Source organism: Apis cerana, linkage group LG9 (assembly GCF_029169275.1).
Source record: "Apis cerana isolate GH-2021 linkage group LG9, AcerK_1.0, whole genome shotgun sequence".
NCBI lineage: Eukaryota > Metazoa > Arthropoda > Insecta > Hymenoptera > Apidae > Apis > Apis cerana.
This window is the reverse complement of record NC_083860.1, coordinates 96,642-114,389: the sequence shown is the minus strand read 5'-3', so window position 1 is coordinate 114,389 and position 17,748 is coordinate 96,642. Positions and strand designations below refer to the sequence as shown.

The following is a 17,748-nucleotide window of genomic DNA, read 5'->3' as shown; positions in this document are numbered from 1 at the left end:
GTTAATAGTTAATAGTTTAATATTTTAAAAATTATCTTTTGTTGATAATACGTTTTATTCATGTTTTATTCTTATTTTATTCTTATTTTATTCAAATTTATTTTAATTTATTTATTTTAATTTTATTTAATTCATTCTTCTTTCAGTATATATTATTATTTTTATTCAATTATTTTTTATTCAATTTTTTGCATAAGACTCGTTATTAATTTAATAAAATATCAATATTTATAATACCTAATTATTGTTGTTTTAATTAAAAATATTCATTTTTCTTTTAAATACCGTGTTATGTTTAGAAATAAATCAATAGATTTTTTAATTTTTAAGTACATGTATATTATATTATTCGAATATATATAATATATACAGTTTTATACATATGATTTTATAATAGTATATATACATTTTTAACTTAGAAGAATTATTTAATTTATTATTTATTTATATTTTAAAAAAATATTAATATTATATGTTTTTCGAACTATAATATTTGAATATTAATTTGAGTAAACATAGAGTAAATATATTTAGAAAAATAATTTTGGAGAAATTCACATATAAATATTTTTCTGTTACAGAAAAACAATTTTATATTTTTGTAATTATATAAATATATCGTTGTACATATAATTATAAATATATTATATTATATTATATTATATTATAGTAAATATCTAAATATTAAGTAAAACAAAATATTAAATATTAAAATAATTTATTTAAAAAATTTTTTTTGAATAATTCTTTAAATAAACATTTATTTCAAAAATTATACTAATTATACTTTTTTATTACGAATATTGTATGATATTTTAATTGTATTTTTTTTCTAATAATTCTAGTTTTTCGCATTTATATGATATATTTATTTTATTTATTTAAACTAACATTTTATTAGTGTTATTTATTTTATAATTTTAATGTTATATAAAAAGATTTTATATAATAATTTTATCCATTTTGTAATGAAAAATCCTTTGTAATGAAAAATTTTATCCTATTTGTAATAGAAAAATTATATTTTGCTTGAAATGAAAAAAACTTTCATGTGTAATAATGATATGTTATAAATAATTTTTATATAAATGAACGCTTTGAAATCATTTTTCTGACCAAGATGCTATATATATGCTATATAATTTTTTTAATAATAGTTAACATTGAAATAAATTCAAGGAGTTTTTATTAACAACATTTAGAGAATGGCCAAATATATAAAATAACATCATGATTACTTTATGATGTTATATATTATATATATACATTTTATATATATTAACAATTAATTATTCGAAATCATAAGTATTTTATACAATGACGTTTTTTTTTTTTAAAAAAACATAACAAAATTTAATAAGAACAAAACTTTGTATATTAAACAATTTCATTTTAATCTCCAAAATTACACGATTTTATATATTATCTAAATTATATATTGTCAATCTAAGAAGAAATCTTTTTTTATGGATATAATTTATGATTATATTTTTTCATATAATCACAAATCATAAAATACAACAGTATGAAACATTCTTTTCCAATTTTATTGACTAACGAAGCTATACTTATTAATTATTTAAAAATTTAAATTTACATAATATACTACTGATTTGCTAATAATATATTACTTGCGATCAATTAACGAGTAATCAATATGTGCGTCTATATATATTTCAAAAAGAATTTTTCATTATAACATATGATCAGTTCCTATTTTATTTCAGAAATATTTATTGGAAAGTTACATAAATAAATTTAATATATATAATATAAATATAAATGATATAAATGAATGAAAATGAATATAAATGAAATGAATTATTTATATGTAAGTAAAAAAAGTAAAGTTTTTAAATAAAATAAGAAATGTGTGTATGTGTATGTGTGTGCACGCGCGGGTGCGCGCGTGCATGTATGCGTAACTAAACATTGAACAAATGATACAGAGAATTGATATTGCAAAAACAATGCCATTTTCGAGAAAAAATCCTGGAAATTGTATATTTATTAGAAACATAAGCGTATGTGATGATGTATATGGTGAAGTGTGATTTTGACATATTTTTCAATCTTAATGGCACAATAGGCTATTTGTATCTTAAAAGCAGAAAAAATTATTTTTTCATTAAAATCATATATTTGTTCCTAATTTTTTTTATGTTGTTATTAATAATATTATTAATAATATTGTTATTAATAATTATAATAGATATTATATTAGCTATTATATTTTATTTATCTTTTATTAATTAATTAATTTTATGGATATAAATAAATTATTAAAAATGTGATAATATATATAATAAAAATGCCTTTTAATCGTAATAATAAATTCAATATAACTATAAAATAAATATATTTAATAATGTACTTTCTAAAAAATCAAATGTTCCATTTTCATGATGTTGCATGATTTGATATAACTGCTAATCATCGTCAATTTTGATATCTGATGAACATTTAGAAGTATGAAAAAAACTATGAAAAGAAAATACAAGATATTCAATAAAATAACATTAATTATAATATCATGATTTTATAATTTAATTATTTATTTGATTTGCTTAATTCCATCATTAATTAATTTTTTATTTCACAAAATTTCATAAAATTTTACAAAATAAGTAATTCTAATTATTAATTCTTAAAGTTAATTTTAATTAAATATTAATTATAATAATTATAACAAGTATAAACACTATACTATTATATTCATATATTATTATTATTATTATTATTATTATTATTATTATTATTATTATTATAATATTATTATTGGTATATAATAATTTATAATGATTAAATTAACTTTCACAATTTAAAGATGAAACTCATAATCAGCTAGTAGTCTGATGACTAATGATTAGTTTTTGTTCGCGTGTCTTGGTTGACTCGAAAATATATTTATATAAGATAAAGTAATTTTAATTTAGGTTTTTATATCTTCAATCTGTCTATTATTTCTATCTATGGATATAGATTTTTCTCACTGTCATATATATATTGTATGTAAAAGTTTCCAAATTGATTGAACATGAACAGTTTGTATATAAAAGTTTTAGAAAACTAAAATTTTTTCCAGATATTCAAAGTGACTTAAAGGGCGATAAAGAAATGAATTTTGAAAATTTATTATTTAACAAAAATTAATATATTAAATCACAATAATTTTACACAAAAATTCTGATCAATCATTTTGAGATTGATAACACATAATTAATAATAATAATAATAATAATTATCGTAACTATCTTACTAATAATTAGTAAGCTAATTTTCTTTTTTTTTTACTTTAAAGCTAAAATTTTGTTTTTTATAATGATAAAAAAAAACATTGAACTCTGCTAGTCTTTTTTTTAAAATTAAAATTGAGAATAAAAAAAATTAAATAATATAAAATTCTAAAAATATCAAAATTTGGTACAATACAAATATATACCTAATACATTTATTTCAATCAAAAATTAATGAAATTAAAAAAATAGAAAAATTGTAAATAATAATTTTTTTTTAGCAATTTGGAGATTGAATACTTTAAAATCATTCAACTATATGTTAATAAACATATGAAACAAAATTGAAAAAATACTATACTTTGACCAAATGTTCGATTAATTATCTGTATACAAATTTTTTTATTTTAAGGGTACTTAAAAAAGAAGAAGCAAAAGAAGAATGCGCCGTTGATATTATCCTGAAAAGAATTATTACAATTATTGGCAAATCAGTTTTCTAGGAACACAAATTCTATGGGTGGCATAGCCTCTCAGTTTAATTCTACGAATTTGGAGTATTACTTAATCAAATTATTTATGATATTATTGGCCATTTGTATGCTTCACCGAAGACTCGCGATGTCGCGAGATGAGCATAGAAGAAATTTTAGAGAGTATGAGTGTAGAACCTTTTTAAAATCAGAACTTTTTAAACTCAAAAGTTTTTTAACTTCCGAACATCTTTAAATATCAAATCTTTATATCATAGAATTTTCTGAACTCTTAAACTTTGTAACTTTAAATGAATAAAACTTTAATGAATTCAGTGATAAATCTTTATTATCATATGAACTTTGCTCTTAATCGTTTCAGAACTTTGTTAACAGCGAACTTTGTAATAAATCAATTTTATTATTATATATCATAGCTTTAATGAGTTGGAGCTAACAATATAGTATGTAACATAATCAATGATTATATGTATAAAATAATTATTAATTAATTTTTATACATAAATGATTATATTTTTATGTAAAATCTAGATATATAATATAATATCATATAATATATAAAAATGTAATATTTATTATTTATTTTAAAAAATCAATAATTTGTATTTGTTTCTTTGATTATAATTTTTTTGTTGAAACAAAATCATGCTATTTTTATTATAATTTTATTATTTATATAAATTTATTATTATTACATTTTTGTATAAATAATACAAACAGTTGTTAAATTATTTTGTTTAATGTATCTTACAGCAAATTCAAATACATTGTTTTCTTCTAAGTCATTTATTTTATTATTATTGTTATTATTATTATATATACATTGTACATAATATACATATATATATCTTAAGCTTTGTTTTTCACTTTCTTGCTAACTTTTTCTTGCTTAGATTATTTCATCATTTATTAATTTTGATGACTTACAAAATGTTAAAAATGGCATTTCTTCAAAAACGGAAATAAAAAGAAACATATAATGTTCTCGATATTAATTTTTTTAAGAATTATCATAAATTTCGTTTTCTTATTATATATTTAAGTATTTATGAAAGAAATTTTTTGTTTATATTGTTTTTTTAAGCTAACTTTGATTATCGATTTATAATTACACATAGCAGAATTATAATAATTTTGAATTCATTTTGACCAATAGCAATTATTTCTTGTAGTGTTGTTTTTAATGAGCATCTTATTTGAAGAAATTTGAAATTTATATATCTACTTTATTTAAATTATAAATTTATTGATTATATATTATATATTATCAATTACAAATTTGTAATATCTTCTTCATTTATAATATTTAAAAACTTTTTAATAAAAATTTTTTGCAATTTTGATCTGCTATTAATTTTTCTTTACTTGAAAAGAAAAAAATATTTAAAATAACTTGAATTCTCTAACTTTTTTCCATCGTGAATGATAAAATAAAATTAATTCTTCATTATTTAAAAATTTATTTCTTTTTTATTTTTTTTATACAATTAAATCCATCAAAAATGGATAATTAAAAAATATTCTTTTTCATCTTTTTTTATATTCATAATGCATAAAGCGGTTTTTGTCATGTATTTATTTGATACTTTTTTAAATTTTAATGATTAAAGATTTTAAAACTTTTGAGTTCATTTCAATATTAATACATTTATTCATTTTTAACATTTAATATAATATATATCTAAAATAAAATAAAATATCATTGAAATTAACTAAAAAAATAAATAATTAACTAAAATTATGTTAATACATTCATTAACAAGGATGCATGAAAAATATTGCATTATTAAGTTAATTCACAATATGATTAATAAAATTGATATGTAATAATTGTTGATTATTTTATGTTGTTATTATTGCTATAAAAAATTATTATCTATCTCAATCGTTGATGGATTAAAATGAAAATCGATTGAAGCGAGAACAGATAAGAAATTCACTATACATATATGTATATAAATATAGAAATTCATTAAATACCTGAAAGTCAGAGCTGTATTCAATTATCAATTTCTAATATTAACACAAGTATATTTCTTATCAATAAATATTAAAACTATAAATCTATTCTGTATGAAATCCTTTTGCAAAAATATTATATCATTATTCTGAATTTATTTAATATTTTACATAATATATATGAAGTGAATGAAAAATCAGATTTATAATAATCAATTTATAAATCTAAAATTTTAAATATTTAATTTATAGATTTAATATTTTTTTTATTAATATGACTGCTATCATATAATGATATTTTTCTTATAATACAAGAAATTTTATTCTAAATATTTTGTAATAATCATTTACATTTTATACTTATTATAAAAAATATATTGATAAACAGAATATAATATTTAAATTGAAAATAAGAGTGAAATGAATTATATAAATAATTATAATGTTTAATAATGCGTAAATAAATATATATTTAAATTATAAATCATATCTAAAGAAATTTTATCAACTTCAAAACAACAAATTTGAACTAATTATATACAAAAAGTATGTTAATAAAAAATATATAACAAATAAAATTTTAAATAATATAGGACTAATATGAATTTTGATATGCGCAATTGTTTATGACTTTTATAAAACTTTTTAATATATTTTCCATTAATTTATTAATTATACTTTGATTGATTTCAGATTATGTTTTTATTTTTGAAATGAATTATATTATATATATAAATGAATTATATTTCAGTATTTTGCTACATTTTGCTATATTTTGCTAACATAATAATATAAATGTTTGAGTTAGATAAATCAAATAATAATATCATATTAAATCAAAATAAAATAAAATAGTTAGTTAAAAAAATAAATATTTGATGTTTATTTATTTTGCATCAAAATTTTTTATTTATTTTGCATTAGATTATATTGATTCTAAACACACATAAAATTAAATAAATTATAGCAAGAAATTTTTCAAAGAATCGTAATTAGCAATATAATTTTTATTCCTTGGATTGTTAATTTGCAATATCATTTATATTTATTATTAATAACGATTTTATAGTAAAAATATATTTCAGTTCACTGATTTCAATAAAATTTTGCGATCTTTTACTTCTATAATTATAAAAATATAATTATAATTTTAATTGCAAATCTTTAATTATTCATGATAAAAATATATTCAGAAATTTCATATATATCAATATGGATTCAGAATAACTATTTGTTTAATAATGATAGGAAAAAATAATATAAAAAATATACATAAAAGATATATATACATATATATTGAAAGAAATTTTTTGAAAATGAAAAATCTTCATAATTTCTTTTTTATTTTGCTGATATTTCTTTTATATGCATTTTTATATGCTTTTGTAGTTTTAAGTCATTATTATAAACAATAGAAATATGTGATTGAATTTTTTTGACATTAAAACTAAAATTTTTAGTAGTTTTTCAACATATTTTGCAAAATGATATTATTAGAAACTAATTCCTTTTTTACTTCGAACAAGTATTTGAACTATTTGAACAATTTATTATTTATTCAAGAACAATAACATGAATTATCGGAAATTTTTTATTATTAAACAGGCACTTATTCAAGTATAATAACATGAATTATCGGAAATTTTTCGTTTAATATTAATTAATCATTAAATTTTCAATTTACTTATCAAATTTATAAAAGGGATACAATAAATGATTATCAAAGGAACATTCCTTCTCATATCTCCTATTTAAAAATATCAATATTGCTTTTAATACAATTTATGAAAAGAATAAATAAAATTTAAAAAAATTAAAAAATATAAGAGAATGTTAATAATGCCATATACATTTATAATTCTTATACGTTTATAGCATTTATAGTTAATTTTTTCACTATTATTAATTAAAAATATAATTTTTTTAATTTTTTTTATATCTTATTTGAAATAAAAATATCTTTTTTCCTATATTGACAGATAATTAAATAATATAGATAATTAGATGATAATTAGAATATATACATATACATATTCCAAAAATATATTTTTTATTGACACATTATTAACAAAAAATATTAGCCTAATCACTAATCACAATCACTAAGCGATAACGTTAGTTACGTACCGATTCATTTAATGAATGATAATTCTTACATTTTTGGGACACTTTATTTATTAATTTTTTATATTTAACATTGTTTTTTCTCATGTACAAGATATAAAATTATAAAAAAAAATATGCAAATTATATAAAAACTCTTTTTATTGTATAAAAAAATAGTTCGATCAAAAATTGATCAAAAATTTCAAAAAGACCATAAAATAATGCAATTAATTTTTTTATACATGACCAAATAGAAATGTGTATAAAAAAATTGAAATGATATACATATTGTTAAATGAAATTATATAATGTAATTAATAAAATTAAATATATAAAAATATTAAATATAATAATCGATTCGTTTTGGTTTCCATTCTTTATAAAAAATATTAATTTGTTTATGCCGAAAAAATTAGTTTAGAATATATGTTATTATGTTAACAATTTACTTAACAATATAAAATTCAAGAAATACAATACTCGATTATTGCGAGTTTTTCAAGCAATAAATTTTATAAACTTTAAAGTACAATTATATATAATAAAATATAATAAAATATTTTCTAAATTAATAATTTTTCGACATAAATAGTTTAATACTTTTTTAGAAAGAAATGATAAACTGTATCAATAAGTACATAATTATTCTACATAAAAAATAGAATTTGAGATCTTCATATTATTTCTATCTGGCCATCTACAAAAAAATTAATTAGATCTAATGCAATCTTATAAATTGTTTATAGTTTAACAATTTAATATAATATATAATATAATATATAATATAATATAATATAATTTAATTATAGTTAATCTATTTAATATAATATAATTTAATAAAACTTATTCGATATTTTTATATCAATTTTTGTATTTTTTTAATTCGATTTTTCAAAAATATTTCATGAATTAATTTCCATTAATGTACATGAAACATTTTATATAGCATTCTATATAATATATATGAATGCATAAGTTTTCATTGGAAAATTGTTTTATTAATAATAATTTAGTAAAATTACAGAAAAACTATATATTTTAATTTTTAAATGTTATACGAAGATAAAGTTTTGAACAATAATTGTAAACTATACATGCGATTGAATACTAGCCGCTATAATGTGTTTATATAAATAATTAAAAAATGACAATTGCATGATATATAATCTGATGTTATAAATGTATAAGCAATATTCTATATAGCAGTAATAATTTTCTTGCAAATATTTTAAAAACTAAGATCAAGCGCTAATTATATATTATAGAAAAAAGTTGTTTTGAATCCTATTCTTTATTATATATTTAAAAATTATTAAAATCAAAAAGGAAATAATTTTTTTGCAATTTCATTTATAATTATAATATTTTACTTGCTATTATAATAGTCATAATAAATAAAAAATTTGAGAAATTGTATAAAATTATTTTTATACAGTTTTATAATTGTAATATTTATAATTAATATTTATAATTAATATTAATAATTATAATATAAATATTTATTGTAATATATCATTATTTTTTTTTAAAGAGACTGACTTAATTTTTTAAAAAAGTAATGAAAAATAAATTCAGAATAAAAAAAATCTTATAACTAAGATTAATTTATTTTATATTTCTTTTACAATTGCTGTATATCAATTTTACAGTTAAATTTAAAACATGTGTCCATATGCAATTATATAAAATATATAAATTAATTTATATTATATATATATTTTTCATAATTCTCATGATGAATATAAATAAAGTGATATAATTAAATCTTTTTTTCGTCGATTAATTTCTACTTTCCAATAGCGAAATATATATGTTAAAATATCTGAAATATTTACGGAAATTAGTATATCAATAAAAATGATAAAAAAAAAATTAGAAGAAAAAATATTTAGATTTGTTTCATAATATATTTGTTTCATAAAATATTTTTAACAATATTACTTACATTTAAAATTAAAATTAAAATATGGAATAAAGGAACAAAATATATATACTAATCCTGTTTATTGATTTTAATGAAAATGAAATTACTCATAAACTGCAATTTATGCAAATTACTTAAAATTATTTTAACGTAGAAAATTATTGATGCTTTCTTTTTGATATTTAATTCAGATAATAAGATTTTTATGAACATCTAGTTTTTTTAATATTGAATTTTTTACTCAAATTTTTTTGTTTTTTTTTTTTAAATTTATATTTTTGACAGAATTTTTATATGATTGACAGAAATAATAAAAACTTAAAACTTCTTCATTTCTTTTTGCCATATTTTACATTCCGAATAATAGAAATCGTCATTAAGTTTATAGATTCTCATGAATTATTGCAAAGAATGAGTTGTATCAATATTTATAAATAAATCTATACAAATCTATACAATTATCTCTCATAAAAAAATATCACAAATTATTTACTAATGAACATGCATTTTTAGACGTATGATTTCGTCGCATCTTAGAATTGGACTTAATATATTGTATCTATAAAAGTAAAGTCATCTATTATTATGGCAAAATATAAGAATTGTTGAATTACGAATTTGGTTATCACAATATGATTTATTGCATGAATTCACTGCTTTATTGAGAATTCTGATTAGTTATTGCGTATTGATTTAGTATGTGAAGCCATTGTTATGATAGGAATTTGATTCTAATAGATTGTTTATATAATGCTAGAATGAATTCTAGGTTAGAAATCATTATTGTGATAAGAATTGCGATCTTGATTTGTCACTATCTGTAATATAAGATGATTTCTAATAGGTTTTTATAATGGTACAGATATTTGAAATGGTGATTATTATTAACTAGATTGCTTGAAATGGTGTTTATTATTAATTTATTTATTACGATTGAAAGAAGAGGACAACAAGCAAATTTCACTTAATATTGAATTTAAACTATTTGTAAGAACTGATAAAATTATAATCTATAAAATTAAAATTTCTAATTTCAAACGACTAGACTGATTTTGTTTCAAGATCTTATTATTGTTATTTATTTTTCTTTCACTTTTGCGAAACAAATCTTTTTGTCCCAGAATAAGATTTAAAAAGAACATATTTAAAAAAATATTTCTTATTCTAAATTTTCCTCTAAAAAATGATTCCTGTCGCTTTTCCAATATAGCTACAACAAATCTTATTCATGAAGTGACAAGGAGTCATATAAAAGAACTTGCATTGTATTAAATTATTTCTCAGGACTATATTCTATTTTCTTTGCAAGCTATACAAGTCTGGTTTGCGGTTAGTCATTCTTTTTCTTCAAAGAGACACATTCATATTGATTCTTTCATCAAAATCAGACTAATCACCATTATATATATATTGCGGTTAGTCACTCTTTGTCTTCGAAGAGACACATTCATATTGATTTTTTCATCAAAATCAGATTAATCACCATTATATGCTTCTGCTTTATTACATTATTTTTGTTAGTTTATATTATATTGTTAATAATTACTCTGTTAATGGAATGACATTTGAGGGAGAAGTTTTTTAGAGAAAAAATCAATCAAGAAAGATATGGGCCATAATCAGTTTATAAGTCACCAATTATATATGTTTTAAATCAATTATTATTATTAAATATTTAATAGCTTATGTGACATATAGAAATATAATTTTAAAGATTTGATGACAACGAGGAAAATAAAAATTTCTAAAATATTATGTATTGATTGTATGCAAACTTACTTAAAAAAAGAATTACTTATTAGATAAAGAGACTATTAAAAACTTAAAGAAATATAAAATAATGTATAACAGACTGATGAATATATAATACAGATTACTTTATTTGTTCTAATATATTATATAGAATAATCAATTATCATTTAAATATACTAAAGTCATATTTAAAATATCCCTTACGAATAATAAAAAGTAACAAATAATGAGAATTGTTATAATTTAAACAAAATATTAAAATTATAATTATTTACATAATTCATATAATTTATTTAATTAAAATATAAAATATTATGAAGTATCATATATAATATATTTGTAAAATGAATTTAAAAGATAAACAAATATAAAAAATGATAATAAATATTTGTAGTTATATAATAATAAATAAATATATATATAATATATAAATAAATAATAAATATTATAGTTAAAGTTTATTTATTGAATTATATTTTACAATTAAACTTTAAAAGCGAGAGAAAAAAAGAATAAAACCGTTAATTTTGTTACATTGTTATAGTAATTTGTTCATTTCGTTTTTTTTAATTTCAATGAATTTAAATTGCTTATAAATTAATAAATCTCAATCAAGATTTCTATCATTAAATCTATATGTCTTTTAATCCAAAGATTAAAAGAAATTAAATCATATTTTAAAATATAATTATACTCTATTGAAATTATTACTGAAAATTGCAAATTATTTAGAAAAATAATAAAATTATTCAATAAATTATAAAAAATTAAATAATAACATAAAAATATTAATTATTAAAATTAATCCGGGCACGATATTAATTATTAAAACAACGAATTAGAAACTGTGTAATAGTTTGATCAAAAGTTTATGCCTCGAAGATTATAATAGCTGTGATCCAGATTGCTGCAAATATATATTTTTAAAAATATTAATAATTATTGAATTATTACATTGATTTTTATTTATATATATATGCTTTCATGATAATCTGTGTTTTAATATGTATTATTTTAATATACATTATGTTCAGCATCTAAAATATAAAATATGTATATAATATTATGCAGTGAGTTAATATAATTTATATCTATCTATATATAATATCTATTTATAAAAAATTTAATCCATAAAATGCAAAATTAAAATATAAAACAGTAATCGAAATTACAATAAATATAAAATTGATGTCATGTAACATAGTAATGAATTGATTGGTAATATTAATTCATCCATAATATATAGATACTAGCCATGTATCTGTCTATAAATGTATAAAAATGAATAAAAATTCAATGTAATATTAGTAAAAATTTTTGTGAATATTGAAAACTATTTGCATTTACAATTATAAATTTTATAGTTTTTTAGTTAAATACTAATTTAATCTTTAAGATATAAATTTTTAATCGAGATATTATATGTTCTCTAATTTGTAATCCGAATAATAAAATATCTATTAATTAATATGAAATTAAATTAATGAAATTTTTTATCAATTTTTTATGAATATGAATTCTAGTTCAAATATAAATTCACGAATAGATATAATTTTTTAAATAAATCGTAACTTTTATTTATTTTCGTAATTATTTTACTAATTACATTTAATAAAAATTCGAGTATTCATATTTTTTTATTGAATAATTTATATTATCGAATTTATATTATCGATTTTAGGTTATCGAATTAGTATATTTAATTGATAAAAAAATTTAAATTAATTAATTATGTAATATAATGAAAATTTTACTATAATTTATACAAATTTAATAAAAATTTGAATTCAATTGTGAATATTAATCAATTTTATTGATCAGAAATAATGAAAATTTTGCTATATTTCATGGTATAAATTTAACAAAAATTCTAATAATTTTAAATATAGTATTAAAATATAAAGTTCTAATTTAATTATATTTCAATTGTTAATAATAATTTATAATTTTTGCTATTAAAAGAATTTAATATAAAACATTAATTTAATATCTTTCTATTAATTTTAATTATTTATAATTAGTTATAATTTTAACATAATTTTATTTATATAGAATTTAATAACATTTATTTTATAACAATAATTCATTTTATAACAAAATATATCATTTATTCTATAACTTTTAATATTAAAATAATAATAATATTAAAATATTTGAGAAAAAATCTTATTTACTATGAATGATATAAACATTTTTATTACATTGTATATATTCAATATAATTTTTAAACTGCAGATACTTATGTATTTATATAAAAAATTAAAAAATTCATAAATATACAATATATACATAATATATAAAAATATGTAAAAATAAGATACTTGTTATAATTTGAACGAAGAAATCTCAATTTTTATTTTTTAATATTAAACATATTATAAAAATTAAATAAATTAATATAAAAATAAATTTACATAAAAATCCACAGTTTTGTTATTAAAATATTTCAATTTACTTACTATCATCGAAGTCAAATATATTTTCCTTTTCTTCTGGCGACAAAGTTGTTGTCGTCACATTGATCTGAATACTATTATTTTCAGGAACACCAGAAATTGTCTTTGCAGATAATGCGGCCATTATTTGCGCAGTATGCGCAAGTATCAGCATCGTTTGATTCACAAACATTTCACAAAAATTTCTACAATAATTTATAATATTTAAAATATTCACAATAATTCACAATATAAATTAAATAATCACAATTTCAACTATTTCGTTTTTTTCTCAAGTATGTTAATGTTTAATATAACTTTAAGTTGAAATACTTTATTGTTGTCAGTGAATACTTTATAAAATGTTATTTTTTTCTTCTTTCTTTATCCATGATTAATAACATATTTTCAGCAATTAATAAAATTTAATAATTTATTGAGTAATTTTTTTCATATTACTTAAAAATTTATAATAATATCAAACTCTTTGTCATAAAAATAAATCATGCAAGTTTGATTTAAAAATAAAATTTACATTGTTCAAAAAATTGAAAAAATATAAAAAAACATATTAAATATAAATAATTTACACAATTAAAATATTTGAGAAAAAATTTTAAAAGAATTTTGAAAAATTATAAATTTAAAAAGAAATAAATGATATTAAAATACAGAAAAGTATATAAATAATATACAAATTATCAAATTAATTTATATAGAGTTAAAACATAATTAAGAATATAAAAATTTTTAAATTAGATCCTCTACATAAATTTAAAGATAATAAAATACAAAAGATTTAAACAAAAATGTAAATTGAATAAATAAAAATTGGAATAAGAGATTATGTTCAAAATTCACTAAATAATTAAAAATTAAAATATACTTATTTATAAATTTGTTAGTAAAAAAATATATAAAATTCAATCAAAATCAAAATCCAATGTAAATCAAAATAAACAAAACGAAAGTTTCTTCTGAAGGCACAAGAAGAACTTCTTTTGGTGTCTTTTATTTTCTATATTGATATTCAGTCAACAGCAACGATAAAAAATTGATTGACGCATATACCGATAACTAAACTCTCCATTGAGTCTAATCATTCGTTGCAAAATAAAAGCGTTCCGACAATGTCGAAATAGTTAAAATTATATTCTTCTTACAATAATTATAAAAATACTTGGATATCTCGATAATTTTTTAACGAATGTGGCCTTGATCTTGTTAAGCAAACTTGATCCAAATGAGTTCATCGATGTCACGATCTGTTTTTTAATGATTTTTCGAATTGCTCATGCACTATTTGGAATTGTCAGAATATCTAAAATGAGTTTGAAATTGATTATTTGAAAAAATGTAAGAATAAATATTTTTTAATTTTTGTTTATTATAATATTATAATATATTATAATATATTCGTTAAAAAAGTTAAATAAATAGAAAATAAAAATAAGTATTTATAATTGTTTTCATTAGAAAAATAATAAATATTCAATAAAAAAATATTCTAATGTTTTAATATACATATTTAATATACATATATAATATACATAATATTTATTTTATAATTATTAATTATATATATTCAATATTTGATTTGAAAAATATCTTTTGATATTTATAAATATGAATGAATGAATGAATAAAGTTATCAGAAATATTTAAAAATGAAAAAATGTAAAATATTTTTTATAAAGTTAATTAAATAAAAATTTACTAGATATTTTTTAATAGTTTTCATAGTATTAAATATTTTTATAATACTAAAATGTAAACATTAATATTAAAATTAAGATTAATATTAAATGAAATGGTGAATTTGAAAAGCACCATATATTTTCAATGAAATTTTTTAATTTATTTGTTAGTAATCAATAAATTGCAGATATTATTTTTTTAACTCTAAAGATCTAAAAGATATTCAAAATATATCATTATAATTATTGTATATATTTATATAAAATTATTAAATTATATTTTTATAGAAATCAATTTTAATTATTTATAAATGTAATAATATTATAAATTTTAATTATTTAAAATATATTTATATATTTTATAAATTTTATATTATATTTAATATTTTATATTACATTTTATATTATATTTTATATTATATTTAAAATTATAATATTATATATTTATTTTTTTTAATTTTTTGATAAATTGCTATTATTTTTATGAAAACATAAAATTAAAAATAAATTTTCTATTCAATTTCTAATAAATATGTCATGTAATATATACTATATAAATTTTAATATAATATATTCTATATAAATTCTGTATATTTTAAACATATAGAAATATTGGTTAATTGAATATAGAAATGTATAAAATCCACATCTAGTTTCGCAATTCGACAAGTTTACGCATTCTATGATTTGCAATAAATTTTTTTTTACATTTTTTGTTAATAACTCATTAGCAAAATGAAAATTTTTATATAAGAAAATATTGAACTTAAAATTAACTTAAGAATTTAATTAATCAAAATTATTTATAGGACATTCTATAAACTATTCACAATTTTTTAAATTTTATTCATATTATATCAAAAGCAGAATTTTATTTAAAATTATTTACAACAAATAAAAATCAAAGAAGAAAAATATAACATAATTTATGTTTATATCAAATACACATAAAATAAAAATTTCCTTAAAAATCTGTACATCTAGTAATTAATACGTTGAATATTCATATACTACAATGTTCTATTACTTATTATTAATGAGATTTTTATTTTTTTATTAAATTAATAATAACTCTTATATTAAAAGAAATAAATGTTATTTAATATGTTTAACTTGTAATTGTATTTCTTTACATTTTTATTGTATTAATTTTATAAAATTTTAATTCTGTCAAATTGTTTAATAAATTCTATTTATCATCTCATTCTATATAATATATCACTCTTTATATATGAAGTTATAAATGAATTTAAATTGAATTATATCACAAAATAAGTAAATATTTTTAAATACATTAAAAAATTTTATCTTTATAGATATAAAAATTTAAAAAATTGATTAAAAATATGATCAAAATATAAAAATTCAAAAGTTTTACAATTAAAAATTTAAAACTTTCATGATTAAACAAAAACTTATTCATAACATTAAAAATGACATTGAAACTTTTAAAAAATTATAAATTTCAAAATAAAAATTTTAAATCATTAAAAATTAATTCAAAGACTATCTAAAAATTAAAATTTTTCATAATTGATGTCAAAAAAGAAAAAATAAAAATTTAAATTCATTAAGAAATTTTTTTTGTTTTAAATTGATTGAAAAATTAATCTAATCTCTAATATAATATATATTAATTTCTATTATAAATATTTAAATAATCTAAATCCTAAAGATTCAATTATAAACTCATATACATTAGAAAAATATTTTTTCTTACCTTGCAAAAAATTACAAAAATAAACAATGTTTACAAAATCCTTTATTGATAAAAATATAATTAATTAAATCTCAAATACATTTCGTTCGTTTGAGAATTCAGTCAAATAATCGGAGTTATAAGAAACAGACACGAGTTCACTGATCGAGTAAGCAACGCATACTAATCACAGAAAAATGTGTACAGTCCAGCTTTATCTCGCCCCACTCTTTTTCTCTCTATGTTTTGTTGATCTGCTTTTCTTCACTGCCTCGAACAGAATACATGTAGAGAACTTCCTCACGGAACCGGACAAGTCATTTAAGTGGCCTATTCAAGAAAAGAGGGTTGGTCTTTATTTGAATATGAATATAATATTCGAAAATCTATAAGTTTCTAAAAGAGTTTTGTAACATTATTGCTTTAAAATATTATAAAAAATGTTA

At 17.0% G+C, this 17,748-nt stretch overlaps 1 protein-coding gene across 1 annotated transcript in view; it reads right to left on the bottom strand.

Annotated features, from left to right (window-relative positions):
- The window catches only part of LOC107995239 (pancreatic lipase-related protein 2-like), a 56,940-nt gene extending 39,441 nt beyond the window's left edge, over positions 1 to 17,499 (bottom strand). Inside the window, exons 1-4 of the mRNA XM_062079097.1 lie at positions 17,324 to 17,499; positions 15,088 to 15,227; positions 14,240 to 14,259; positions 13,931 to 14,112 (exon numbers count right to left, since the gene is read on the bottom strand). Of these exons, the coding sequence (XP_061935081.1) occupies positions 13,931 to 14,112; positions 14,240 to 14,259; positions 15,088 to 15,159 (274 nt within the window). The 5' untranslated portion in view covers positions 15,160 to 15,227; positions 17,324 to 17,499. The remainder of the gene's footprint in view (positions 1 to 13,930; positions 14,113 to 14,239; positions 14,260 to 15,087; positions 15,228 to 17,323) is intronic.
- Between the last annotated feature and the right edge of the window lie 249 nt (positions 17,500 to 17,748).